At 32.1% G+C, this 27,433-nt stretch overlaps 1 protein-coding gene across 2 annotated transcripts in view; it reads left to right on the top strand.

Moving 5' to 3' along the window:
• Positions 1-21,925, top strand: part of LOC124357699 (BTB/POZ domain-containing protein 9) — a 43,040-nt gene extending 21,115 nt beyond the window's left edge. Inside the window, exons 9-12 of one of the 2 annotated variants that reach the window (XM_046809703.1) lie at positions 14,002-14,191; positions 17,490-17,676; positions 18,405-18,560; positions 20,765-21,925. In XM_046809703.1, coding sequence (XP_046665659.1) covers positions 14,002-14,191; positions 17,490-17,676; positions 18,405-18,560; positions 20,765-20,812 — 581 coding nt within the window. In that variant the 3' untranslated portion in view covers positions 20,813-21,925. Of the gene's footprint in view, positions 1-14,001; positions 14,192-17,489; positions 17,677-18,389; positions 18,561-20,764 lie in introns of both variants that reach the window. The other variant, XM_046809702.1, reaches the window with a different exon arrangement.
• The last annotated feature ends 5,508 nt before the right edge of the window (positions 21,926-27,433 follow it).

The raw sequence follows: 27,433 nt of genomic DNA, 5'->3' as shown, positions 1-27,433 counted from the left end.
AAGATTTGCCAAATGTTCCTGCAAAATTGTTTGAAGAACTTAATAAATTATCGAAATACATAGCTAAAAAGTATAATTCTAAGAATAAAATACCTATGAAATTGACTGAAGAAGAAGAAATTTCATACCAAAATGCAAACGTTTGTCATATTTGCGAATGTGATGGTTTTGATAATCAAACAAGAAAAAAAGTACGAGATCATTGTCATTTAACAGGTAAATTTAGAGGTTCAGCTCATTTATCTTGTAACTTGAATCTCAAATTTCCACAAAATATTCCAGTTTTCTGCCACAATATGTCATGTTACGATACTCATTTGTACATAAAAGAATTGGCTAAACAGTATGGTAATGTTGATTTGATCGCAAACACCGATGAAAAATACATAAATTATTCTGTAAATTCTGGATATGGATATGAGTTTGAAGATGATAAACCAAGAAAGTTCATCAAGTTTTCATTCGTAGATACGTTCAGATTTATGGCATCGTCTATAGAAAAGTTAGCTAAAAACCTCAAAAAAGATGATTTCAAACATACAAATCATTTTATACAAGATGGTCTGAACGCAATTCTAGATAGACAACCAAATGACGAAGAAGAAATCTTTAAAATTCTATCTGGAAAAGGAATATTTCCCTATGAATTTATCGACAGTATTGAAAAACTTGATTACACAGAAGAATTGAGAATTCAAGATTTCTATTCACTTTTGACAGACGAGAGCATATCTGAGAAAGATTTTCAACACTACTTAAATGTATGGAACAAATTAAAAGTAAAAAATCTAGGAAATTACTCCGATCTCTATAACATTCAAGATGTTCTATTGCTCGCTGATATCTTTGAAAATTTTAGGAATATTTGTTTGAATTGCTATAAACTTGATCCAGCACACTATCTAACAGCTCCCAGTCTTGCATGGGATGCTATGTTAAAATTAACGAAGATAGAATTACAATTAATTAGTGATTATAATATGTATTTGATGATCGAAAAAGGTATTCGCGGAGGCATTTCTCAGTGTATTAAACGATATGTGAAAGCAAATAACAAATATTTAAAAGATTTTGATAAGACAAAGCCCGAAAACTATTTGTTGTACGTCGATGCAAACAAACCTTTATGGGTATGGACTTATGCAAAATTTACCATATAACGAAATCAAGTGGATGGATCCTAAAACGTATACAACAGCAGAATGGAAAGAAACAATTTTGGAACTCACTGGCGACGAAGATTATGGATATATTTTAGAAGTTGATCTTGAATATCCAACAAATTTGCATGAACATCACAAAGATTTACCTCTTGCTCCAGAACATTTTAAAAACAAACTTTGCACAACTCTTTTAAACAAAACAGAATATGTTGTTCATTCTAGAAATTTGAAATTCTATCTAGAACAAGGTATGATTTTAAAACATGTGAATAGGGTTATTGCGTTTGATCAGAAACCTTTCATGAAAGAATATATCGATTTTAATACTAGTATGAGAACCAAGGCTATAAGTGACTTTGAGAAGGACTTTTATAAGCTTATGAACAACTCGGTTTTTGGAAAATCGATGGAAAATGTAAGAAATAGATGTGATATTAAACTAGGAAACGAAGAATTTTCAATGAAACAAGCTAAGAAAACGAATTTCAAATGTTTCAATATCTTTGACGACAACTGTATAGCGAGTCACATGTACAAACAAAAGGTTAAATTTAACAAACCGATTTACATAGGATTTTCAGTTCTCGACCTCTCAAAATTGCTAATGTACGAGTTTTATTACAACAAATTAAAGAAGTTTGATCCAGATTTGAATCTGTGTTACATGGATACAGACAGTTATTTTCTAGAATTGAAACGAGATCCTTTTAAAATTATTAAAGAAAATATAGAGGACTTTGATACGAGCGATTATCCAAAAGATCATGAATGTTTCACTACTAAAAATAAGAAGGTAATAGGGAAATTCAAAGACGAATTGAACGGCGAGATATTAGAAGAATTTTGTGGTTTAAGATCAAAGATGTACTCGTACAAATATCTAGACAAAAATCCAGTTAGGTGTAAAGGAATTAAGAGAAGCGTTGTAAATAAAACAATAAATATCGAAAACTTAAAGAGATGTTTGTTCGAAGATAAAGAAGAATTTAGGGAGATGACTGTAATAAAAAGCTATAAACATGAATTGTACACCGTCACTATAAACAAGTTAGCACTGAACGCTAAAGATGATAAGAGAATCGTTCTAGAAAATAAGATCGATACAGTACCTTATGGCTATAAAAATGAAGCAAAATCTGATATATTAGATGAGTTAAATAAACTTGGAAACTTTGAAAATTGAGAAATAACCGGAAGTGTTTACGGATATGAATTGAGAAAGTCAAAGCTGTAATTTTTTCTATATAAATGGAGGCCCAAAAGAAGTGTACAAAGTGTCAAGAATTTAAAGATTTTGAAGAATTTTCTAAAAATAAGAATACCAAAGATGGATTATACTATTATTGTAAAGATTGTAATAAGAAATATAGAAAAGAATTATATGATAAAATGGGAAAATTATTCTTGGAAGAGAAAGAATGCACACGCTGTAAAATAGTTAAGAATATTTCTGAATTTAACAATTGGCATTATAGTAAAGATAAAAAACAAGCATATTGTAAAGAATGTATTAGAGAAATCTTTGCTGGACCAGTTCATTGCGTATGCGGAAGAGAAATTCAACAATTCTATAATCTTAAAAGACATTTACAAACAAACTATCATAATTCAAGATTTTAGTAAAATTTATTAACATTTTCATCGTGTAATTTAGATATTCTATAAATCAGTCGAGATTCAGTCATATTTGTGGTAAAATGATTTCCGTTGTATAAGATATTCAAAGATTCTTTCATTTGGTTATACAGATTGATAGAATTTGGTTCGTCATCAATGAACAAAATCTCTAATTCAGGATAATTTATTTTTAGATGTTTTAATCGGTTTGGTATTTCTCGTTTCTGAGCTCTGATAACGTAATAAGGATATTCCCACATGTGATTCTTCTTAATTAACACAAAAACATGGTGTTTTTTCTTATCAAAATCTTTACAAACAAGATCTGGTTTCATTAACTCCATTCGCAATTCTTGATTCTCTATTTTCAATGATTTCATTTCATCTTTAATTTGTAACTGTTTTATTTCATCTTTTAACTGCTTATTTTCGTTTTTGAGTTTGTACTCACCATATTTTCTAATGGAAGGTAATACTTCTTTCGTAACCCAATTTTTAAACAATTTCGCTTCTGGTTTATGCGATCTCAAAATTAAAGAATAAAGTCCAGATTCATTAACGAAAACAGTGTTATTTTGGAAGTTTGAAGGTAAGCTATTTATAGCCCCCCTTATATTTAGATTAAAATAGAAGTTTTTATCATCTTCGTCAACGTTTATTCTGATCGTTTGCATAGTATTTTCATATTCTAGAATTTTTGCTACGTCTTTAGCCTTAAACCAGATCACATTGTTTTCGTCAACAATCGTAAAGATATGTTTGTTATTGAATATAAGTTGATTATTGAGTAGGTCTACAACTGACTCCATTTAGATAGAAAAAATTTAACAAGCAATTTTTTATTTTGAGTATAAAGTCCAGATTCATTAACGAAAACAGTGTTATTTTGAAAGTTTAAAGGTAGTCTATTCAATAGACCCCCTTGATTTATGTCTTTAAACATTGATTTATCATCATCAACGTTTAATATTATTGCTTGTCTCGTGTTTTCATATTCTAAAATTTTTGTAAGAGCGTCGAATCGACGCCCTTGTCAGAATCTATGTTTTCAAAGCTTTTTTTGTATTTTTCTTTAACATTGTCTTTATTCGTATTTTTTGTGAATATTTGTGAGGTGGCCCTCGAGGGCTACCTTATCTTTTAGATAAAAGTATTGGTATTTATCATCATTATCAACTCGTTTTGAAAGTTTGAAGGTAAGAACGATTCGTTCCCCCCTTGATTCATCATTCTTTCGACAATCTTAAATATATTGTTGTTTTACTCTCATTATTTATTAAATTTCCCTCAGAGTCTTGTATAGTTAGAACGATTTTTTGAATTCTTTTAATATTTTTTCTAATTGGAATATAATCGATTTCATTCGGTTTTTCACTGATTTTTGATCCATAAGCAACATTTGGGAAAAAAGTGTACAAAATTTCAGATTCTTTGTGTAAATGTTCGGTATGATTTTCAAAACTAGGTTCAACGAGATTGCAGTGCACTTCAATTACATCGAAAGGTCTAAATTTTGGCGTTTTATTTCCTAAATATACCTGATTTGGCTCAATAGTTTCTTGAACAAACCCTAACAAATCTACAATAATTGCTGAAAACATTATTCTTACTGGTGATTTTATTTGAATTTTATTAGAGAGATAATTTTTTTGCATTTCAAACTTGTTTTCGTCAAAGTTTAAAGATTTATCTGATTGTTTGAATGTTTTCAGATAATTTTTAAGGGAATTTTTTATTTGATCGAAAGTATAATATCCTTTGTTTAAACCATAATATTTTGTTATGTTCTTCTCACTAAATCCTATACAATAAGGAGAACTTTCACTAATATTTATTACAAAATTGTCAGAATAAAAACCGCTTAAACCGATAAAATAATTTGATTCTTCCTCTAAGTGTATAGGATGTTCCAAGTTTAAAACTAATTTAGAGCTTTCTGAAGTCAACTTGAACAGCTTCATTTTCGCAAGCGTTGCTTCAAGATGAAAATCTTCTATTTAAATGGAGAAATTTTTAAAGCAAAAAGATCAGATAAAACTTCAAACGTTTGAAGAAAATAAGAAAGATCAACCGATCAGATTGTTAATTGTTGGTTCAAGTGGATGTGGAAAAACAACTTTATTATTGAATTTTATCTACAATAGGTTGATTCCTTATTCCAATTTGTATGTTTTTTAGTAAATCTTTAGAACAAGACGCTTATAAAAAATTGCAAGAAAGATTTGAAAATATTGAGAAAAAACTTAAGCAAAAAGGTATCACATTTTTATAATGCTTCTGAGGACATAGTTCCGTTAAGCGAATGTAAACCAAATTCTTTAATCGTTTTTGATGATTGTATTTTGGAAAATCAGGACGTTATTAAGGAATATTTCGTAATGTCTCGTCACAAAAATATCTCTTGTATCTATCTTTCTCAATGCTTTTCAAAGGTTGATAAACAAGTTATTAGAAATAATTTGAATATGTTGTGTGTTTTTAAGCAAGACGATCACTATTCGAGAAAGATTTACAACAATTATGTGGGATCTGATATGAGTTTTAACCACTTTAATGAATTGTGTGATAAAATTTGGAAAGAAGACTATGGATTTTTAACTATTAATCTAACTTTGAAGCCTAAAAATGGCAAATATTTGAATAAATTTTCCAATATAAACGTGTGATAATCTAGTTGTTTTCATGATTTTACGTTCACGTTTACGTTTCGTGTTCTCGTTTTTACGTTCCACGTTCACGTTCATGTTTCACGTTCATGTTTCACGTTTTTACATTCCACGTTCACGTTCATGTTTCACGTTCGTGTTTACGTTTCACGTTCATGTTTCACGTTCGTGTTTCACGTTCGTGTTTCACGTTCGTGTTTCACGTTCCACGTTCACGTTTTACGTTCCGTGTTCACGTTTCGTGTTCACGTTTTACGTTCCACGTTTAAAATTTTCCTAAATAAATGGCGAACGTAACTTCAGAAGAAGCAAAAAAACTTGATCAAATAGAAAAGAAATTAATCAAAGAATTTAAAGAACAGATTCGAATTGATGAAAAAGAACAAGAATTTATTCAAAAAATTAATCAACCTGTAACATCTGCAATAAAAAATGTTGAGGGCAAAATTGAAAATGTTTTAAGCGATAATCAAAATTTGATGAATTTGGTTCCAGTTGTACGACAATTTGCTGATATTTCGATACCAGAATCTGAGTTTGAATTGCCAAAATTACCATCTTCAACACCATTTAGACCTCGAATCATTGAAGACTCTACCATAGTTGAACCAATAAGTCCTGGAACAACGGATATAATAATTGGTGAAATTGGTAAAAAATTTCTTCCTAGAGCAAAGGATGATAAATTTGGTTTGTATTGGGACAGAAAAAAGAAAAGTTTTATGATTGGAAATTTACCCGTGAATTTTGAGCATAATGATATCATTATTAATGAAAAAACATATGAAGGAACTCAAGGTTTATGGAGATTATTAACAGGCACTGATGTTCCAAAAGACGGTTTATATTCTGAAGAAGACTTGAAAAAGTATACAGAAATTTTATGGAAATCTGATTCAATTTACAAAAATAATGATCCATCAACTAAGAAACCAAAGTCAAGTAAAGGTAAAAAATATCTCAATTTGATTAAACCAATTTGGGAAAAACGAATCGAAGGATCAGGTGTGAGAAAATACAATGATAATAAGATTGAGTACAGATATATCGACGATTTGACAAAACTCGATGGAATTATAAATTATATCTATGCTCAAGAAAAGGCTGGAAACAACAATTTTTTGAACGAAAAGAAAGCGATTAAAGATTTTATTTCGAACAAACTTGATGAAATGATTGAAAAACCTGATGGAATTAAATATTTAAAACGAGTTTTGCCGGCAATAAGTTCATCTATGATTGAGGGTAGTGGACTTTTGAATGATTTTATCAACAATTTACCTTTTGAATTACACGTACCAACTTATCAGTATCTGGGGCCTGGCACAAAACTCGAAAAAAGACTAAAAAGAGGAGATCCTGGTATAAATAAATTAGATCAAGCTGCTATGGAACACGATATTTTTTATGCAAAACATAGAGACACAAATTCCAGACATATCGCAGATAAAGTTTTGCAAGATAAGGCAATGGATAGATTTTTATCAAAAGATGCTAGTTTAGGTGAAAGATTTGTTGCGCTTCCAACAGCTGGAGCAATGTTTTTGAAGAGAAAACTAGGAATGGGAATCGAAGAGAACTTGAAATTTTAACTATATAAATGGAGGTGAACGTAAATTTCAGCAAAAATCAGAAAGAAAAAATAAAATCCGCTTTTAAGAAGAAAATACCCGTTAGTATTCAATTTAAAATAGATCAACAAAAAAATGGCGAAGATAAGATATTTTTAACAAATAGACAATACAATAAACTCGAAAAACATAAGAAAAACAATAAAGGAACCAGAATAGAATTTTCTTATAATCAGTTGAAAGAACTTAAAAATGGTGGACTTTTGAAAGATTTATTAGATTTTGGAGAAAATATTCCAGTTGTTAATAATGTTGTTCCTTATGTTCGTAAAGCTGCTCCAATCGTTAAAAAAGATGTGATTCCTATTGTTCGAAACATTTTAAATTGGTTAGATAAAGAGTTGGAAGATGTTACAGGATCTGGATTAGATGAAAAAACTTTGAATTACGTGAAATCAAACATCGGAAAAAAAATTTGAACCCTTAACATTCGGAGAATTGGAAGAAATCTGCAAAAACATTAAACATTTTAGAGGAATTTTTATGCGCGATACATTACCTGAAAAAGTTAAGAAATTTGAATGTGGAATTGTGAATTTAGACTCGATTATGGGAAGTGGAACGCATTGGGTTTGTTATTATAAGAATGATAAGAATGCCTGTTATTTTGATTCGTATGGAAGAATTGAGGACAAACCGCCGATAGAATTGATCAAATATTTGAAAAAATCAAGCGTCTACTACAATGACTCTCAGATTCAAGACTATAACGATCCCCCAATTTGTGGACATTTGTGTATTTTTGTTTTGAATGAACTGAGTAATGGTAAAGATTTTAAAGAAGTTGTTAACAAATTATTGCTTAATAAATATGGATTCACAAAATATTTTTGACGTATTTGGAACACAAATTATTCAAAATGTAGATAATAGTTTGAATTTTGATAGTTTGAGAAATGAGTTTGATAACAAGTTAGAAAATTTATTACAAAACCTTCCAGATTCAGATACGTTTGCTGTCGAGATTGAAGATTTTAAAGCAGAATATGATAACAAACTTGCAAATTTCATGAGTTCAAATGAAGTTGCTGATAAAATAAAAACATTGGAAAAAGAAGTTGATGATGGTGTAAAAAAATTATTTACCAATTTAATGTCTCATATCGAAAAAGCTGATAAAATTACTGAAGCGATCAAAGTTGAAAAGAATTATGTTAGTTTGGCTAATAAGAAAAGAATTGTCGGTGTTCGACCTGGTATTGACAAACATGATGTTGTTGTTAAAGAACAAATTTTAAAACCTCTAAAATTATCAGAAAACATCGATATTGTTGATTTACATGATCCGAATGTTAAAAATGCCTTAGATTTTAAAGGAAAAAGAATTAGCGGTGTTAGTAAAGGAATTAATCCATTTGATGTTGTTGTAATGATTCAATTAGAAGATCCTATTAAAATGTTTAATGAACTAAAACAAAATTACGAGAATCATAAACAGCATGTTAAAGATTTTACAACAGAAGTCTATGACAAGTTAGAAGCCAGAAATAGAAGATCAGTAGACGATGTTGGTGAAATTAATGAAAAACTTACTAATTTTAAAGAGTCTTTTGATAAGTTTAGTTTAGATGCTACGAAAACTTTTGAGAATATTGGTCATAAATTTGTTGAATACAATGATTCTTATGCTGTCAAATTTCAAAAATTAGAAGAAAAACTTAATAATATGGAGGAAGATCTTACTGAAATAGGTATTCGCGTAGGGTTTTATGCACGATAAATTTTCCCTAAATAAATGGCGCTCATATATTGTGTGAGATGTAAAGAGAAAACTGCCACAAACGATATAAAATACTATGCAAACATCAATGGAGTTAAGAGAATTTCTGGAAAATGTGCTGAATGTAACGCTAAAAAGAGCCAATTTATAAAAACTTGAAATTTTTTCTTAATAAATAGAGATGGCGGGACATTACAGTGCTTTCGATCTTTTTATAATGCAACACGAAAGAGATTTGAAAAAAGAACATTGGGATGACATTTCTCAAAAATATGAATTATCCGAAGATATGATGAGATTATACGTAAACAAATTGAATTGGTATAACATTGCAAAATATCAAAATCTGTCCCCAGAGTTCATTCAAGAAAATATACATTATCAATTAAAAGATCATATGTCTGTTCTTTGTCTCTATCAACACTTGAGTATAAAATTTTTGGATGAAAATAAAGATACAGTTGATTGGAACAATATTATAGATAGCGGTTACTATCCTGTGCAAATTTTATTGAAATATGTGACCGAGATAGCAAAATTTAAGAAAGAGAATCCCGAATATGACGAAGTAGATCATTAAAAATGACTCTAATCTTTTTAATTATTTTACTAAAATTTATATCTTTTCTTATAAAAACGTACATTAGATCGATGAAAAAATGATACATGATGTTTAAATTTTCTCTTATCGGACTCCCCCTCACCCGGTGGGGTAACACTCCGAGTGGCGGGTGTGTGTCGACAACCGGGACGGACATCGCGTCTATGGTGGACTACAGAAAGTATGCTAGTGATATTGAAAGGGCGGAGTTTAAAAATTTCTATCCAATTAGTAAACAACATTTGAATGAACCGAATAAAAGAACTGAGTTTAATATTGATTTTGGAGATAACTTTTGCTCGTCTAACTTCCAGTTTTATATTTCTGGAACTTTAACAAAACAAGATGGTCAAGCATATCTTGGAACTGATAATGTTAGATTAATCGATAATTTTATACCGTTTTTATTTTCTAAGATTGAAGTAAGAAAACACAATAAATTGATAGAAGAAGTCGAAAACTGTGGTCAATTAAGCACAATTAAAGGAACTATTTGTTATTCCAAAAGTGATGTATTTTCAAACAGTTTTGAATCAACTTTTAAATTTGGACAATTTGAAGCGGTCGGTGATTTAGCACATTTCGGCTTAGGATTTTTTGAAAATGTTACTATTCCGATCTATAAAGGAGGATTTTATCTAAGTTTTATAAGAGCAGAAGACGATGATGTGATTCTGAAGACTGCAACTGGAAATGTTATGCCTGTTGATGGCAAAATTACAATTAACGAGTTTTTCATTAGAGTTCCGATGATTGATTACAAAACCACGAGTAAAATTCAGTTGATTGATGAAATTATAAAATCTCAAAACATCACGTTTAATTTTCTAGATTGGCAATGTATTGAGCAAAAAGGTATTTCCGGAACAACTTATTCGTTCGATATCACAAATATTTATAGAAATATCTTCAATCCCAAGTTCGTTATCATTGGTTTTCAAACAGATAGACAGAATAATCAAGAAAAAAATCCTTCAAAGTTCGATAGTTTGAATGTAAAAAATATCAGAGTAAAATTGAATGGTTCTTATTATCCAGATGAATTACAAAATTTAAACATTTCCGGTGGTCTTTTCAGAATCATGTATCAGATGTATCAAGATTTTAAGAAAGTTTACTACAAAAATATGGAAATGTATTACAACCCCAAAGAATTTATAGCAAATAGACCCATTTATGTCATTGATACAACAAAGAGTTTGACAAATATTTCTAGTTCAAAGAACGATATAATTATCAATATGGATTTTCAAAATGCTGTTACAAACGCGATTTGTTATGTGGTTGTGGTTTCTGAGAAATTTTTAGCCTATGATGTGATTAAGAACGATATTAGAGAAATTCAGTAGTTAATGATGTTCATATTGTTCTCTTTCATTCCTTCTAAAACTTCAAAAATATACTCTTTCGCTGATGAAAAATCTCGATTTCTTCCGGAATAATCTTTGTAATCATAAACAAAATATCCTAAATAGTTGTACAATAGAATGAAATTATTTCTTTTTATCTCGGTAGTTGAAATATAAACATAAACATTTGCGCTGAAAAATTTATATCTCGGCAGACTTAGTTCCATAGCTTCCATTTATTCTTTTTGTAAAATGGAAGAGTATAATGCCAACTGTTACAAGTGTTATAATAGAGGAGAAATTATTGATAAAAGATTAGTTTGTAGAGATTGTAATTTAATTTTGTACGAAAGACCTAAGCCTAGGAAATTTCGAAATAAATTAACATATTTGAATAACCTGCTTATGAAATTACAATATGGAGACAAGAAGCAAACACATTTTGTTACAGAATTTAGAAAACAGAATAAAAATTTTTACTTATCTCTTGGAACCGTTGACAAAATTATTTTCCTTTTCAAAGAATACATTAGGTTTGTAGGTTTAAATACACACGTTTATTATGAGAAGATTTTACCTATAATCTTTCACTATTTGGACATTGAATTTGACTACGATTTTAAACCTGAAATCTTTGATGATTTTATAGTACATTTGGAGAAAGTAAATGAAGAACCTCGTGAAAAGAATGCGGTTTTACTCACATTCTCCCCGACTTCTCGAGTGATTGTTAGCAAATTTCATTATTTCCGTTTATAGATTTTTTATTAAGATTTCTGGATTTTTTCATTAAAACAGCTTAAGAAATTAGAAGCCTACAATGAACAGTAAAACAGCTATAGATTCGGTTATTTTACATTCGTGATTTCTCAGATTTGTTTATGGTTCAATGGACAGTATTTTACATTGATTTTCTGACTGTCCCAAAAGTGCGCTAGAACCCTCATATTCATATCTACTTATATATATATATATATATATATATATAGTGAATTACAGCTGTCTGGCAAACAATTAGTTTATGTACAGGGTGTTTGAAAAGTATGGGTACGGCTTAATATTTTAAAAACCATAGGAGATAACATCTATAAACTTTGCACATTGTCATATGGCTTGCACAGTGTCATATGGCTATGTAAACTATTTTTCCTTGCTATTACCATGACATGCCAACCATGGGGGGACGGCCCACAGAGGAAAACATGGAAATCTTAAATTGAAGCATGGGTTGAAGCATGCTTCAATTTAAGATTTCCATGTTTTCCTCTGTGGGCCGTCCCGCCATGGTTGGCATGTCATGGTAATAGCAAGGAAAAATAGTTTACATAGCCATATGACACTGTGCAAAGTTTATAGATGTTATCTCTTATGGTTTTTAAAATATTAAGCCGTACCCATACTTTTCAAACACCCTGTATACATACACTTATATTTAATGATTTCGAATTTTTAATAACTATTGTTTCAAGGTATAAAAAAGATACTTATTAAAAAGTTTTGTATTTCGCCATGGTGTGGTATCTCTAAAAAAATCTGCCTTATGAAAATACATCTCCAAAAAATGTTTGATGAAATACCCATTCACAAAAAAATAGACGGATTCTTTGCCATGTTTAGATAACACCTGAGAAAGCCTTTAGTTCTCTTTAGAAACATTTTTCCAAGTGGACCAGATAAATCTAGGCTTAATTGGTTTCTGATTGTTTATTTTCTCTTCTGCATAACAATTAGTTTCAGCAATAATTTCATTTAATGCTTTAACAGTAAAAAACAAATAAAAATGTGTGGAATACTCTCATGTTTATTTTTATTAAGTTTCTTATATCCATCTACTAAAGTATAAGGAAAATGTGGAAAATCAGGTCATCATAAATCGTGTCTAATAGTTTTTTTGTCTAATCCATCTCCACTACCACCGTTATTTGAGGTTGGGACTAGGCCTTCATAACTTTCACTACCTGAAAAATTTTCCGATCTTGTCAAGACGATTTTACCATCACTGTGTTCACTTTCTTATTACTTGATTCGTCGTTGTTCTCTAACTCAGCATTAAACTTGGAATCAGAAACAAAGTTCCCAGTAACAACATATCCAGTTGACAATAACACCAAACTGACTAGCAAAAAACAACAGCAAATGACAGTTATTTTTGTTCAGCTGTAAGTATTAGTTCCTAAGATTGCTGTATGATTGCAGCACCAATCAAAGACATTGTAGACCGACTGCAAATGGAAGAAAACTGATGTCATGTGGAGTTGTAAGGATTAAATCTGAGACTAAATAATCTGATTTTTTTCCATTTTTCACATCTGAGTATAATTAGAACGTAATATAAACAAGATTTTATTTATTCTTTTGAAATATTGTCTTTATATCTCCTTTTTTCATGCAGGAACATATTAAGGTTTAGTAAAATATTCAATTTAAACCTCTGAGTACTAGAATCAAAAAGTTAGTGTGTGCCGTGTTTTTCAATCACTTAGTACCAAAACTGTACAAGTAGACAATTAAGGGCCTTTGGGATAAAAATATAATCTTTATAATGTGTGCCTGTTGTGTTTGTGGTTTTGGTGTTTATTGTTATGTTCAAAGTAAAATGTTTCATATAAAAAAATGAGTCACAAAAAGTACAATATATTGACAAAAGATTTTTCTTAATATTTTCTTCAAAAATGACAAACTGGTGTGAGTACAGACAGTAAGTCTGTACCAAGTTTTCTAGCTCTATCTTAAATTGTTTCAAAAATACTTAATTGTTCTGTGACTTTGGACATCTTTTGTACTTACATATATTTATTTTAATTTTATTATAGAAAAGATGATACCTGACATGTTTTAAATAAGAACTAAGGACTTTGCATGCATAGCACTCAAAAGATAGAGTAATTGTTTATTATCTTTTTCATGAAAGTAGTAATAAATGAAAAAATAACTCCATTTTTATATCAATTGCTTCCAAATTCTTTTGCGTTTAGAAACGTTGACAAGACACGAATGTTTATCAGAAGGTGATTTACGTCAGTGGCCATGTTGTCCAAATGTGATACTTGATTTTCATTTTGAATCATTTTAAGTTAATACTCAACTTTCGTGTCTACTTTAACTTTTTGTTGAAACATTGCCTAACGTGTGGGTTAGGTGTCTTAAGCAGTGTAGTTTATAATATAATGAAACCACTTTCAATTTTCCTACTGATGCTGGGGCAATGCATGGAAACTACCATATGCTGACAATGAATGTCGTGTGTGCTACAGTTCCGATACACAATGTGGCCACGATCGCCAGCAGCGCAAGTGTGGTCGAGGGCGTGTCTCGTAGCCGCAACGCGTTGTTGGATGGAGAGACCAAGCGTTACGACTGGGACTCTGGCTATACATGCCATCAACTAGGCAGTGGCTCCATATTGGTACAGCTGGGCCAACCGTACCTCCTTGACTCCATGAGGTAACAACTCAATAGTTATCCATCTATTATAATCAAATGTCAACAGACAATTCAGTTGGAAGCATTTTAGTAAACAAAGTTTAAAGATATACCTTTTACAACTTAAGTTGTGAATTATTTTGTAAATCTCAGGAAATAACTCATTTTTGGCACAACCGCTTTTTGCGTGAACCCAATGGTACTGTTCTCAAGATGGAGTTCTGACTGTCACTGTTTCATGTAAGAATTAAATCTATAAAGAAGTATGTGTCAGCATTGAGCACTATCAGATTCAGCATCTTCCATCCAAATTTTCTCTGAATATATTTTTGTCTTGAAGGTTTCAAGATTATGGCGTTTCTGAATGTGTTAACAATTATAAAGTGTTACAATTATATTAAAATGCCAACCTTCGAGAGTCATTATTGTACCATCGTGTTGTGTGCAAGTTAAACATTTAAATTAATCATAATGCATCATCATTCATGAATCAGTCATTTGAGAAACACCTCATGTCCATTTTTTACCAATAATGAGTTAGACTTGAAATTTGTAGCTGGTGGCAGCACTGTTCTTGCTAATATTATTCTAGCCTAGAACAGCTGTTAAATAATTACACTATGTTTAATAATTAATTGTTGTTGTGGAATAATAAGTTTCATTATTTCTGAGGGGTATTCCCGCAGGCAGTAACCATTCTTGCTATAGTTAGATGTTATTAGTGGCATTCTACTCGTTAGTAAAGACAGACCATAACAGTTTTTTACTCTTAATTTGTTTCAACTTAGTTTTATCTTGTCTTTGTTATGGCACTTAGTGAACGTGAGAGAGTTACCATATTAATGATGCGTGGTTGGGGGGATTTAACACGGTCTCACAGTGAAGTTCAACACCTATTCAATGACTCATTTCCAAACCGAAACCCAATATCAAAATCAACAGTTACGAGAACAATAGACCGTTTTGTAACTTATGGAACTGACTCTGATCTTCCTAGAAGTGGTCGTCCACCAAGTGCAACCGATCAGGATTCGAGTGTGGAAGTTCTTCAGTCATTCATTGAGAATCCTCATGAAACACTCAGATCGGCTGCAGGCAATCATGATATGTCCAAAAACATGATATATTCAAAACATTTTGCATAAAAATGGTTTCAAGCCATACAAATTGACATTGCATCAAGAACTAAACGAAGACGATTTTGACAGGCGTCTTGAGTTTTGTGAAATTATGATAACCAAGTTAGATACAAATCAAATCCTTCTAAATGACATTGTATTTTCAGACGAGGCTACATTCATGTTAAATGGCAATGTAAACAAACACAACTGCCGTTACTGGACTGATAGTAATAAGCACTGGATGATAGAAGGTCACACGCAACACCCACAAAATTTGAATGTCTGGGCCGGCATATTACGTGGAAGAATTGTGGGGCCGTTTTTTATCAACGGAACTTTAGACGGAGTTTCCTACCTTGACATGCTCAGAAACCGTATAATACCAGCTCTTCGAAATATTGTTGGTGAAAACTTGGCTCAAATCTGGTTTCAACAAGACGGAGCACCCGCGTACTACAGGAATATTTTAAGGGATTACTTAAATGTTATGTTCCCTCAAAGATGGATCGGAAGGAGAGGTGCCATTGAATGGCCTGCTCGTTCCCCCGACTTAACTCCTTTGGATTTCTTTTTCTGGGGTTATCTTAAAGATAGGGTGTATAAAAGAAAACCACGAGATTTGGAAGAATTGAGGAACAGGATCTTAGAAGAAAGTGGTTGTTTGGAACGTGAGTAAACAGGACTACAACGCACTGTGGAGGCCTTTTATCACCGATTAGCTCACTGTCAAACAACAGAAGGCGGACACTTCGAGCATCTGTTGTGAAAAAGCTCTCTGTAAGTAGTAATCTTCTAATGACTAAATCATTGCAAATAATGAAACTTATTATTCTACAACAACAATTATTAATTGCAAACAGGTTTGGGTTAGTAAAGTTAAAATCAAAAAGCTCATCAGTGTATTTTTTACATTAACCTAAGTTGGAAACTCTAGCCATCTTTGAACATCTGTCATTTTTGACTCGATTATCCGTTTGAGGTCGGGTTTGCGGCTCTGTACTCTACTAATAAAGACCTTTTATTTGATATGCATATCGACCTATGCTTACATTTAAGATTTTCTTCTGACTCCTAGCGGGCCACCCTCCTGAGGAAGTAGCGGATCACTGAATATGTGGTAAAAATAGATTTTTATGTCCAGTAACTTTGTGTAAGGTTTTGTAGCTCTATTTTAAATATTTGGAAAAATATTTAACCGACCTGGGACTTTTTGGACACCCTGTTTAATGTACATTTCTTCTGACCAAGCCGGACATGTTACCTTTTACAGCCATTCAATTTGAGTTACTCTGAAAAATTAAATTTTCTCTACTGTATGTTAAATTAATTGTAATAATCTAATCAAAATATACATCACAGTGTAGACGAGGTCTGATGTTTTGTGAAAGCTATAAAATAAAAACACTGTTGTGTAGTATAAGTAAAGTCGTAACACGTCATGAGATCATTTCATGTTACTTTAACTTATTAATATGAGATAGCATTAAGGTTCTTATTTTAAAATTGTAATTTTTTATTAAAATAGCGTGAAAAGTAACTTTAAATAGTTAATATTTAAAACCAACTAAAGCACGGACCTCTTTTAGCTGGGGGTGTTCCATACCCCCAGTAAGTCGAGACCAGTACCATTCACAAGAAAACAAGGGTCGCACATTCGTTACTAGCCGAGGGCTCCCACCCTGACAACTCCTGCACTCTTGGACATCCATTGGGTTGTTCAGATTTAAGTGACATATTGTTTTATTTTGTTCCCAGTATATGTTCTACTGCCAAATAAAGTCCAAGAAGAAATGAACCCTTCTCGTAATATTCTGCATTTCTTTTAAATTCATCGTAAAATAACCAAACAAAAAACTGGTACTACTAATACAATCAGAAAATCGCAACTAGTAAAGCCACACGTAACCTCTAAACACCAATTTGGAATATTCATGACCAGTAATGCTAAATGTTCGTTCAACTATTCATTACCCCAAACAAACACAATCTTGGAATTTTTGATTACCCCTCATTTGGTAATATTTCAAAACTTACTAAACTATAACCTAACAATTAAATTAATGCAAATATTTTTAGATCTTAGCTATCTTCAGTTGGGATGGGAAATTAAAATAAAATAATAATGTAAATTTACAAACCTAGTAAACAGAATTAAATGGTTCATTACAAAGAAGAATGGGCATTTAATTGTCCTGTAGGATCCTTTTGTGGGATTGTGATGATCGCAGCTACAGCTACTATGTGGAGGTGTCAGTGAACCTATGGGACTGGGAACTGGTCTGGGACAAAACCCGAGAGAACTGTCAATCCTGGCAGTATATCACATTCACACGCCGACCTGTCGTCTTCATCCGGATCATTGGTACCCACAATACAGCCAACGAAGTAAGTATTAATTAACTGAGAAGTACTTTGTGACGTGTATCGTCTTAACAAGTTCATGGTCATTGGAAATTAAAGTATTTCAAGTGCTAAAATATTAATAGACTTAATAGTTCATATTATTAGTTTTGACTATTTTTCATTAGTTTAATACCTTAGGGTTCATTCTACAATTAATGCAGTTGGTTCAATTCCCTTCAGTTTTTTCTTGAGACACCGTTTGCATGTTTTGATTTGACTGTGTGCAAGTCATTTTATTCTTTCTGTATTTTTGTTTTTGTGACTCATAATTTGTTTTTCATCATATGTGGTTCAGTCAGCAAAGAACAACTCTTACCATGAATATTCCTGATGAATTAATACTATTTCAAGTTAATTAACACTATGAAATTGAAAGCACTGTGTTGACTGTTCCCTATTGAGGTTATTGCTGGTGTTACGAACTTTTGTAACTTGTTACTGAATGTGAAATGTACTATCTAAAGTTGTGCTTGTTGAGTTGATATATTTGTAGCTGGACAATAATGTAATCATGTTATATTTTATTATATAAGTCTCATTATTTTGTTAGTTTGTTTTATCACTGGTGTGTGTGTGTGTGTGTGTATGTTTGTGCTAAATTTATCAGATCCATCATTGAACATTTATATTAATTTGTTTTGTAAAACTTTTTAGTTTTATCAATGTTTAGAGTGGTTTATTTTTCAAAATTGCAGTTGGTCTTTTGTCAGGTATTCCACTGCGTACACCTAGAGTGTCCAGCACAAAGTGAAGATGTAGCCAGTCCTCGCTTAGAGCCGAGGCCGCGGCACTACTCACTTCCAACCCAACCACAGATGGCATTGGTGCCACTCGCTGCTGAGGCCAAGGAAGATGAGGTTCCAAGGGTCTGTAGTTTTCAGTCAACTTTTCTACAATAATAATCTCTCTAACATTTGTATGATTTTTAATAAATTGAAGTTTTCTAGATAATTTTCATAATTATGCTAATTATTAATAGCTTCATATAAAAAAATAATACTTTTGTCAGTTAATAATAATATTTTTCTACTTTTTGACATATTACAGTTTTTCAGGCACTGCTTCTCCCCTGAAGGGGTTTGAGTTCTCCCTAACTAAAAATGTTCAAATTGTAACCTTCATTTTGTGATAATTTTTGATAAGGTGCATAGAAAAAAGGATTTTGTTGTACACCCAATGTCTATTTTTAGTTTTTTATATTAGATCAAAAGTTAAAATTAAACCTATATAAAATTTCATTAATTAGTTTAAACACTCAGAATAATAAAATATTGCTGCTAAATGCTCACTTCAGGAACCACTATAACATAAAAATACAAAATAAATTTCAAATTTCCTGAGAGAGGGAGAGGGGGGGAGATGGGGAGAGAGAGAGATAGACAACAATATCCAGTGATACACCTAAAGTTTTTTTTTTTTTTATGTCAGGAAGAATTGTTCTATTTCAAAGCTAATCTTCGAATTGCTCCTTAAGTAAATTAATCCAGACCAAGATTGTAAGTTCTAGTTGACATAAATTACATATTTGGTACTATGTCTGAAGTTATATTCCTACTAAAACAATAAAATGGTATACAACATCCTGAAATTCATAATTGCACGATATCTTACCTTTATAGATGTTTGTCTTAAGAACATCCATAACCTCCTCCAAATGTTTAATTTATGATGTCATATCATATGGTTTGAAAATGTGATATCAGGACTTGGGATAAAAACGATAACTTAAACTGATATTTTTTTTTCTTGATAAAACATAGGCTATTTATGTTACTACTAAATTTTATATTTAGAGAAAACTTGTGTTGTATACATTTGATTACTTCAACATTTAGAGGACATATAAAAAAAGTACTGGGGGTTGTAAACTGTGCCGTTCTTAAGGTCACTCTCATGTTCATCCCAAGAGATCTGATCCTTCAGAAATACATGACACGCTACTAACAATGCTAGCCATGATAAAAAAAATTCACAATAACAAAACGCAGATGAGCGAACTACTTGAGATGCAGAACATCAGTATCCATGAGAGCCTGACAAGGTTCGCCTATTAAAAGAGCAAAGTTAACACTGAATCAATATGTTTCACATTGGGTGAGTTAAATAAAGTCGAGTAAGCACTCATGAGAGGGCTCTCTAAACGATCTGAGAGCCCAATCGCTAATGTGAGTCAATTCTCAATTTCACCTAAATAAAGTTGATGTAAAAGGCAAGTGCCCACTTACGTAATAAAATGCAAGTGTGATTTCTCGACCCAAGATGTAAGGGAGCATTCAGATATGAACAGGAGCGTCTGCTGGCTAGCCCATCATCCTGCACAACTGGCACATTACTTTCTTGATTGAGTACAGATGAACTTTGTCGTCATCCACTCAATGTCCTACTTATGTCTAATTTGAGTTTATTCCATACATTCATAAAATGGTAAGTCCCATTAAGTGCAAATAATTAAAAAACTAACAGCATAAGAGCCCACTCATCGTTGGAGATGAGTCTGTGTATTTTATTCAACTGAACCCGAGAGGGCACTCGAAAATACAAGAATTGAAAGGGCACTCATCTTTATTCAACTGATTTTTATTCAATCGCCAGATATTGTGAGATCATGTTATCAGAATGCGCAAACCGCCTCACGTGTCGTAGGCTGCCATGTTGCGATTTCACGACACAGTAGAATCAGATGTGTTAAAAAACATTTCCAGTGCTAACAAGATGGTGTTTTCGAAACACAACACGGTTTTACCAAATCAAATTCTTCAATGATCATAAACTATGTTACTGTTAATACTCTATATGAACGATTACAAATAACTGTACATTATATTTTATGATTAATAGCCACAACAAAGACCGTCATAAATGTTTTATGGATGAACATAAAAGTTTAAAAATCTCTTTCCAGTAGTATGAAGTTTGTTTGGTTTCATGTTAGTTTAAAACATAAAATCTCAAAATGTAAGAAATGCATTACACCAATTGTCAAAATCTAACATGTCTATCATTTTACTGCTTAAGAATTATTTAAGATGAAAAGAATTTGTTTATTTTTTAAATCTTTTGTTTATTACAGGAGGATGATGGGGAAGAAGAGACATCAGATGACCAACCAGGGCAGTGATACCAGACCTATGTATTACCAGTTTCATGTTTCCCTTTAAGGTTAACTTTTTGTGATAATTCATTTTTAAAGTATTATTAATAAGTGGTTAAAATTGATTCCTATAGTGTTATTTTTGGTACTTAAATTCTTGCCTTCTATGTAAATTATTGTTTTCTTTTACAATGCATTTAAAGTTTTTGAAAGTAATATATTTTTGTTGTTTTAATACGTAGTCTATTAATACAACGTAATTTGAAAGTATTCTGACACACTTGCAACTAGTGCCTAATAAACTTACAGAGCATCCACAGCGAAATTAGACTAAAGAAGTTAATATTTATCTTTGAGCAAATTTTGTAATCTTTAAAAATTACGAAAGGAAAGCTACTTGTTTTTCTAACATGTCAAATAGAAATAATTATATCTCTGATTTCATTATTATCGTTTATCTATCATAAATTTGTATTGATAATAATTTTTTCTTTTCTTATTAGATATTTTTCATGGAAAGTGCCATTGATATTATAGAAATCATTAAGTGGTTCTTGACTTGGGTTCTGATTTTGTTGAATAAAACAAACTAATTTTGTAAATATCATAGTAAATAAAAAAAGTATAAAGAATGTAAGAAGAGTATTGATCTCTTTGACAGATTTTCACTCTCTGAATTATGTGCTAATTGTATACTGTCATAATATCAGAATTGCAGCACAAAATTCAGGCTTTTAAAACTTTTTTAGTTTAGTAAATTGTATATGTTGATTCTACAAACCCGCAATCTAATGGTCAGTATTGCCTGAATATTTAGTGTTGCATTTTGTGTTATGTACCCTGCTTGCAGTGAATTTCAAAGAAGTATTTCATCATTGTACTAGAATAGAATATTACCAAATCTCAGAACTCCTGTCAAAACCTTTGTTTCGTTTTTTAATGGCTTATTTTCTGTTTGAACAGTTATATTTTTTTATGAAGTTATGTTTAATTAAAATAAACACATTGTTTGCAATGTCTCTATTTTTTTAGAATTTTCCATTGCTGAACCATTTGGTAAATCACTGATAACTAAGTCAATTTAGGATAATTTTTCATGTTATTTTAGTGTTCCCGGAATAAAAGTTTAAAAATGTTGTATGTACTGTATTTTGTATCCCAATCCTGTTGTATAATGTATGTTACACGTTATACTTCTATGGACCACCCAAATTTGGCTTGTAAATTCATTTTACATTAACATTGTAAATTGCCTTGTACTGATCAAGAACAGTTAATGAGATGTGATATCTGTTTCCCCACCATATAATAAGGCCAAGAAATAGTTTAGTAAAAGATCATAAAATATGTTGTAATAAGTTCAATTTCATTTGGAAATCATGTTTCTTGTAGAACTAAAAGAAGATATACTAGTCAGTAGCCGACCACGCTTGATGTTCTGCTTTTCACATGTGGATAAACTTTACAACTGTGTTATAAAGAGGAACTAGTCTCAAATCAACAAATGTTTCATTTCAGAAACTTAAGATTTTAGTATTTCAATGCTGATGAATTAATAAAAATATGTTTGTTAATATTAATATACGTGTGGTCTGCAGGTAGCTAGCGTTCTCAAAGGGTCTCACATGTTTTATTAAACAATCTAATAAGTGTTTAATAAATTTGAATTTAAATTTCTGAGTTGGTAGCATCAATTTAGTGTCGTTCTACAAATTTATTATAATTATATTTGACAAATAGCATAGATACAGCAATTGGCGATTTGAGAACTTGCTAGAGAACAGACGTGCAAAAGGGAAGGACCGATACAAGTGATGAAAGGCCACAGTACCCACCCACTGCTTATGTAAGGAGGGGCGGAGACGAGCCAGCTAAAGGGACTGACCCAACCCACTTAGTGCTCTCTATCCAAAGACGTTAATATATTATCCATTTTGATATTCTTGTATCAGAAGTTGACCTCTTTATCTGGAACGACTGAAAAAAGTCTTCTAGATACTGTTCTGCCTCAGAACAGTATCCTCAGCGTTTAAGAGAGACGGCACGATATCTTCCTCTGGATCACATCGCCCCATCTGCTTCGTCTCTACAGTTTTCCAAGGAGTAAAAATACAAACGGTGATGTCAATTCCTGAGTCTTCAAAGACCTTTTCCAACATTGATCCGAAAATCTTCCAGTCTAGACCATCGTAGCCACAACCTAATTTAAAGATACCGAGCTTCACACCTAAGTAGTGCTGGTGGGCACTGGAGAGTTCGAACTTCCCAGCTTTCTTCTCTTCCGTTGTTCCCATGATACCGAGAAAGTTGGTTTAGGTGGACAATTCAAGTCTTCCCTCTCAATGACTTCTTAATTCGATAGATTACATAATTTATTTTTGTCGCCACCTCAAACTGGCCCTCCCAAGATGTTTGTAGTTTAGGAGAAAATCCACGGCGTCTTCGAGCGTTGTATAACCAAACAAGTTCTCCTTACTGATAGCCACCTTTGTCAGCTCAAATGTCATATTGGTCCTTCATCGTGTCACTCGCTTGGTTCAATTAATGCATAGAGTATTCTTTAACCAGTCACATTAAAATCCCATCAATACATGTTGATCTTTTTGAATTTAAGCTTTGAATAGTATGTTGATGACAGTTCTGATGGTGTCACTGGTATTAGTAAAATTGATGAAAATGGATTAGTATTTGCCATGTTCACATTATAATTAGATGAGTTTTTCTATGATATTAACAAAAACACGATCCCAAAGGATGTGGAACAACCGAGTCTTCTACATATAACCCAGCTATGGTGGGAAGGGTTGCTAATGTTGAAGTTAACTCCTGTTTACCTTCCTCTTACGTACAGCATCTGAAATCTGATGCTGTCGTAGACTTGACTCCTGAAATCTGGAGTCATGTTCGTCTGAAGGGATCCTAAAATAGTCGGCGACGAAGAACGACAAACTCGAAATTAACTCCTTGCATAGTTTCAATATCAGAGACACCTGGACTACAAAAGGTATTGTAATTTAGGTGAATAGGTTATCTTATTGTTTTATAAGGTGCACAATTGAGTGCACTACTACGTTGTTAACTGACACAATCCCCAAGCTCGGAGGAGCAACCGAGTTTCTACACATAACGCAGCTATGGTGGGATATCTCTATTAAAATATAATTTAATTCTAGAACATTGTTTTGTTGTAAAGTTCGTATAGTTATTACGTTTTCATGATGAAATTTTGTACACCAATTTTAAATGAAAGTTTATTGTGCATTATGGTCAGTAAAAGCGGTTTTAATGATATAAATGTTACTTTTTCAATATTTGACATGATATTATCAATGGCAGTTGAGGATGTGGATGTGACACGTGTGGGTGAATTTATGAACAATTTTAAGTTAAAGGTTTCTAATGAGTACCTGAAACGTTTAACCCTGGTTTATTCACTTCTAAGAAATTTGTTAGTCTAATAAATATATAATTTTATCAATAAATATTCTAACTTTGTAAAAATAATTCAAGCTGTTGTGAGGGGGATCTATAGAGATCTAAGACAAATATTAACGAACTATTTACAGTCTTGAAACTTACAGCCAGCTCAGTCTTTTTCTGCACAGAAAGGTATTGAATAAGTCTTAGATTTTAATCCAGCGCAATCTGACTTCAGAAAAGTTGGGATGATCTGGCACGTGATCTGAGGTCATGGTCTGGCCATTAGTGCGGACCCACAAAAGAAAAACATCACTCAGTATATTAACTAAATTCATGCTCAACAAGTAATAGATAGGAACAGAGTGGCCTCCTTCTCGCTGACATCTTTTTGAGAGGCAGAAAACAAGAACCAAACATCATAATGACACTTAATTTTCTCTGTTAGTCAAATCTGATCTTTCTAATAATGTAGATTTTTATGACACTGCTAAGATAATCTATTCCAAAAATAAAGACCTCCGGATAATACCAAAGTACCACAAATATTTTAGAACATTTTTTTCAATTGTGGGGGAAGTGTCAGAAACCGGCATGCCTCCATGGACTGTGGGTTCCCGGGGGCTAAAATGTATTGTGCATAAGATAATACAACAAAACCATGCATCTATAGCTTTTATATAAGTATAAGCTGCATTAAGTATAGTTCACGCACCAAAACATAAAACTATATAATCAAACAGCACAAAAACATCACTAGTAACAATAAACAGCCACAGCAAGCGAGTGACAGCTCAGGAAATCAGCTCCTCCATGCTCTTGTGGATGGCGTCATGCCCCTACAACTAATCAGCTGCAACACCGTAGTACATGCACATTGTGACACCTATTTCTTTTCCACCATGCTAACTTATTTTATAAATTCTGCTGATGGCATATCTGTACCAAATTGCTTAATTTTCACAGCACACTATATAACAAGCCTTGTCCCTAGTTAAGATCTGCAGACTGGGCTTGAGAAAGGATTATTAATTAGCTAGAACTGAACTAGAATGAGGTACGCATAATTTATGTTTGACATTTTTATTTGCTCTATGTATTGTACTGAAGTAACTCTTTCTACCATATTTAAACCGCAATGGCCTTAGAAAATCTACAGTATCATAATCAAATAGCGTATTTTGCATTAAGTACGTATTATCCTAGTTTATAAAATCTTGCGAAAGTTTCATAATCCAGAATGTTTGTTACTTTTAGTTATCATTGAGAACCATAAGTTTTTGTCAAAGTTCAGAACTAGGATTTCCTTTAACGCGTTCATTACAATATGCGTCAGGAGAAACCTAATCTACTTCATTCAGTATGCCGGCGTTCGTCACCGGTACCGCAAGCTATAAGCTACAACTGGGCAAAGTGTGCCTCAGGTAACGCACTATTTTTATAGGTTAGTATGGGTAATTTTCAAATTACACCAGAGATAAGCCATGTTTTATATTTAACGCCCATCACGTTAATGTTTGTTTTAATATATACGGTTAAAGTAAAACTATGCATTGTGTTTTTCTTGCATGACATGATCGTGGCAGGTAAAAAAGTAGGCAAAGTTCCAGTAGTATAAATAAAAGTGTTTATTAAAAAAAAAAAAAAAAAAAAACAAATCACATTACTTACAATAAACTAGAAAAAAATAAATGAGTCGCTCATTTCCAAAACTCGTTATGTCCGCTGGAGTAAATTTTACAGGATACCTAAAAAAACTTGTATTTATCTTCCTAAGAGAGATACAATTATGATTTTTTTGTGAACATGTGACAGCATTCTGATTTCATTATTATAATACATGGAAATCACAGATCAATTTTTTTTTAATAATCACATTAAGTTGGACATAGTGAGTTTTGGAATTGTAGTTGGAATTTAACGAGTTTTGGAACTCTCCTCGTAGAACATTTAATAGAACAGCAGGTATTTTTGAATGATGAAAACAAAATTTTTACATTTTTGTTTATTATATGAAAACTTTACATTACCGTAAAAAAACAACGTCTAAAATTTCACATGAAATATTTTAGTAAATTAATATTAAAAATTAAATTTACATGTGAAGGTCATCATCAACAGGGATTTCATCATTGTCATCTTCAGCTTCGGATATGTCATTGATTGTTTCTTGAGTCTGGATCAGAGATTGATAGAACTGTAAGTTCTCCATCGTATTCCACTGTGAACCAAAATGGGAGGTCAGAAGAGATTTGATGTCCTTTAGTTTAGCTTCTTTTAGTTTAACGCCTTTTTCAATTACTTCAGGACTAGTTTCCCGCCACGATTTTCCTTTTTTACAAATAGTCCTGGGCAATCCAATATTGAAATTGTAGTCTACTTCTCCCTGAACAGTGACAATCGAAGGAGTTCTTTGGAATATTAACCTTTTACTTGGCTGGAATCTAAAGTGCCATGCTCCAGGTTTCTTTACTGTGTCTATTACAGCATTTCCCCAGTCAAGAACTGGCACGTCTTCTCCTAACCTAAACACTGTGGCCACCTCCGCAAACATGCCGAAGGATTCTTCTGGTTTTAGTATGGCTGCCTTGGATTGAGCTTTCTTTTCTATTCTTCCGAATACTCTGTCAGGTGGTATGTATGAATGCCCTACTATGGGAAATAAAAGAATAACTTGCGTACCAGCAGGTGGTGCATCTTTCTGAAGCCATATACAAGCCATACCTACTAATGTGGTATTCTTATTTTGGCCTCCACAACCATCAGCCACTAGTTTTATAGCGCTTACACCATTCAGGTCTGTGTTGCAAAGATGATGATACACTGCCGAAGCAATCTGAGTGGAACCTTTGGCATACTCACGTTCTAGCCAAGTATAGCAAAATGTGTTGTTACTGTTCTGCGAGTCATGGGACAACCCCTCACAAATGGTAAAATTGAAGACATACATCTGCCTTAAGTAGTAGGATGACTGGTCGGGAAGTTTTGGAATTATAAAATTCTTTTAGCAATCAAAGGTTAATATTTTAATGCCTTCAATCTCATTGCGAATATGATCATAGAATGCAGTAGCCTTCATTTTATGCACCTTTAACTCAGTTTCTAATTTGGTTTTTTCCTGTTCACTGATAGTTAACTTTAAATTTTCTTTGTCAACGAGACAGTATGAGCAAACATCTGTTGACGGTGATCCAAAACCTATATTATATTTTGAAGTAAAAATACTTCGGA

Source organism: Homalodisca vitripennis, chromosome 3, assembly GCF_021130785.1.
Source record: "Homalodisca vitripennis isolate AUS2020 chromosome 3, UT_GWSS_2.1, whole genome shotgun sequence".
NCBI lineage: Eukaryota > Metazoa > Arthropoda > Insecta > Hemiptera > Cicadellidae > Homalodisca > Homalodisca vitripennis.
The sequence above is the reverse complement of the archived record's forward strand: the minus strand, read 5'-3'. Positions and strand labels throughout refer to the sequence as shown.